At 45.2% G+C, this 2,500-nt stretch overlaps 1 protein-coding gene across 3 annotated transcripts in view; it reads right to left on the bottom strand.

Annotated features, from left to right (window-relative positions):
• Positions 1-2,500, bottom strand: part of LOC135093883 (protein turtle-like) — a 178,294-nt gene that overhangs the window by 105,497 nt on the left and 70,297 nt on the right. For all 3 annotated transcript variants that reach the window (XM_063993514.1, XM_063993512.1, XM_063993513.1), the window contains exon 3: positions 1,011-1,149. In XM_063993514.1, the coding sequence (XP_063849584.1) occupies positions 1,011-1,149 (139 nt within the window). The remainder of the gene's footprint in view (positions 1-1,010; positions 1,150-2,500) is intronic.

Below are 2,500 nucleotides of genomic sequence, written 5' to 3'. Positions count from 1 at the left end.
ACACACACACACACACACACACACACACATACATACATACATACACACCTCCCCTATCATACCTTCCCCTTCCTTCATCCCTCGGGAAGGTTTATGACGCCTACTCTTCCCCTCTCCCCTCTTCCCCTTTACTCTCCCTTTCCCTTTAATTACTCTCACCCCCTCACCTGTATTGGCGAGTTCACCTGTATTCACCTTTACACCCCATAGCCCATACCTGTGATATTCGCCAGGTGTTTCGTTAATTAGTCACACCTACGGTCTCTTGCCTCTCCTCTGGTTCACCTTTAGATTCCACACCTGTCGCTACATTTCCACACACCTGTTCTGTTTGTTCTTCACCTGTGTTTTTATCTGTCCACACCTGTTTTGATTTTTTTTCTTTTTTTTTTTTTTTTTTGATACATCTGTTTTTTGCATGTTTCTTCATACACGTGTTTGTTCGTTTGTGTGTTTGATTGTATACCTTACCTGTCTATATTCGCTTGTTTCAGTTACCTGTCCTTTTTTTTTTTTTTTTTTTTAAATGTTTATTTCTTTAACTATATAACACACCTACTTATTGATTCACTCGTACATAAACACCTTCACCTGTTCATTTCACCTGTACAGCCTTGCCTACCTCCCCAGTTTACCTGTACCTGTTCATTCACCTGTCCTGTGAAATGTACCTTTAATTTTCCCTCTCAATATCACCTCTATGAGCACATGTACCTCTCCATCTCACCTGTGCACCTTTATTCACCTGTCCAATCCACCTGTATATGGGAATTTATGTTCGTTTCACCTGTATATCAACTAAACCTTACATGAACCAAAATTCACCTACGTATTTCACTGTATAATCAAATTTACCTGTACTTTTCACACTATACCTGTCCTCACCTCTATACCTGTCTTTAAATAGAAGTATATCTCTAAAAGCGAAAATTTATCCATACATTTCACCGTATAGTCAATTTCACCTGTATATCACTACCTGTACCTCATCTAACCACCTGTAGCCTTACCTGTACACCGGGAGACGCCTTCCCTGCACATACCACAAGGCTAGGATCGCCCTGTCATTGGGGGCTGACGTGTGCAGGTGACAGGGCAGCTCAGCACGTCCCCCTGACACGCCCACCACGTGTTCTGCTGCCACAACACCTGCAGGAGAGAAGAGGTGAGACAGGTGTGCGTGTGTGTGTGAGAGAGAGAGAGAGAGAGAGAGAGAGAGAGAGAGAGAGTAAAAAGCAACATTAACAATATATAGAAGGTGAAATATTGCAAACAAACAAACAAACGTGTGAAATATTTCTGAAAACACTTGCTTTACTTTCTCATCGTCTCTCTCTCTCTCTCTCTCTCTCTCTCTCTCTCTCTCTCTCTCTCTCTCTCTCTCTCTCTCTCTCTCTCTCTCTCTCTCTCTCTCTCACCTTTGAAACACCTTCCTCTTTTTCCATTTTCCTTTTTTGCTCGTCATAATTTCCCTCCTCCTCCTCCTCCTCCTCCTCCTCCTCCTCCTCCTCCTCCTCCTCCTTCTTTCCTTCTCTTTCTCTTTTCCTCTTTCTCATTTCCTTCCCTCCTTCCTTCCTTCCTTCGCTCTTTTCCTTCACTCCTACAACTCATCATCCCTTTCTTCAATAGTCTCTCTCTCTCTCTCTCTCTCTCTCTCTCTCTCTCTCTCTCTCTCTCTCTCTCTCTCTCTCTCTCTCTCTCTCTCTCTCTCTCTCTCTCTGTCTCTCTCTCCTTCCCTCTCCTTCAACGTCAGAATTTCTCACATAAAAATTCCTCCTCCTCCTCCTCCTCCTCCTCCTCCTCCTCCTCCTCCTCCTCCTCCTCCTCCTCCTCCTCCTCCTCCTCCTCCTCCTCCTCCTCCTCCTCAGAAGTGACAAAGTGTTCGCCGCAAGAGGTCGCTCGTCTTACATGACCTCGAGAGAAGGGGAGAGAGAGAGAGAGAGAGAGAGAGAGAGAGAGAGAGAGAGAGAGAGAGAGAGAGAGAGAGAGAGAGAGAGAGATGGATGGATGGTTGGATAATTATGGGTACAAAGATAGCCAACGAAGAGAGAGAGAGAGAGAGAGAGAGAGAGAGAGAGAGAGAGAGAGAGAGAGAGAGAGAGAGAGAGAGAGAGACAAGTACAAAGGTGATTAAGTGCGGAAAAAAAAAGGAAAGAGAGAAGCACGTGACGGAAATAAACACACACACACACACACACACACACACACACACACACACACACACACACACACACACACACACACACACACACACACACACACACACACACACACACAGAGGCCTCAAGGGGAATCTAGAAACGCCTCTCCCTCTTTCCTCTCTAGAAAAGGAAGAAAAATTAGGTTATACCAACATTGTGACTCTCTCTCTCTCTCTCTCTCTCTCTCTCTCTCTCTCTCTCTCTCTCTCTCTCTCTCTCTCTCTCTCTCTCTCTCTCTCTCTCTCTCTCTCTCTCTCCCCTTTAATGTCCCCCATTTCTCCCCTCTCCTCCTCCTCCTC

Source organism: Scylla paramamosain, chromosome 44, assembly GCF_035594125.1.
Source record: "Scylla paramamosain isolate STU-SP2022 chromosome 44, ASM3559412v1, whole genome shotgun sequence".
Classification (NCBI taxonomy): domain Eukaryota; kingdom Metazoa; phylum Arthropoda; class Malacostraca; order Decapoda; family Portunidae; genus Scylla; species Scylla paramamosain.
Note: the sequence above shows the minus strand (reverse complement) of the source record. Positions and strands in the feature narration are given on the sequence as shown.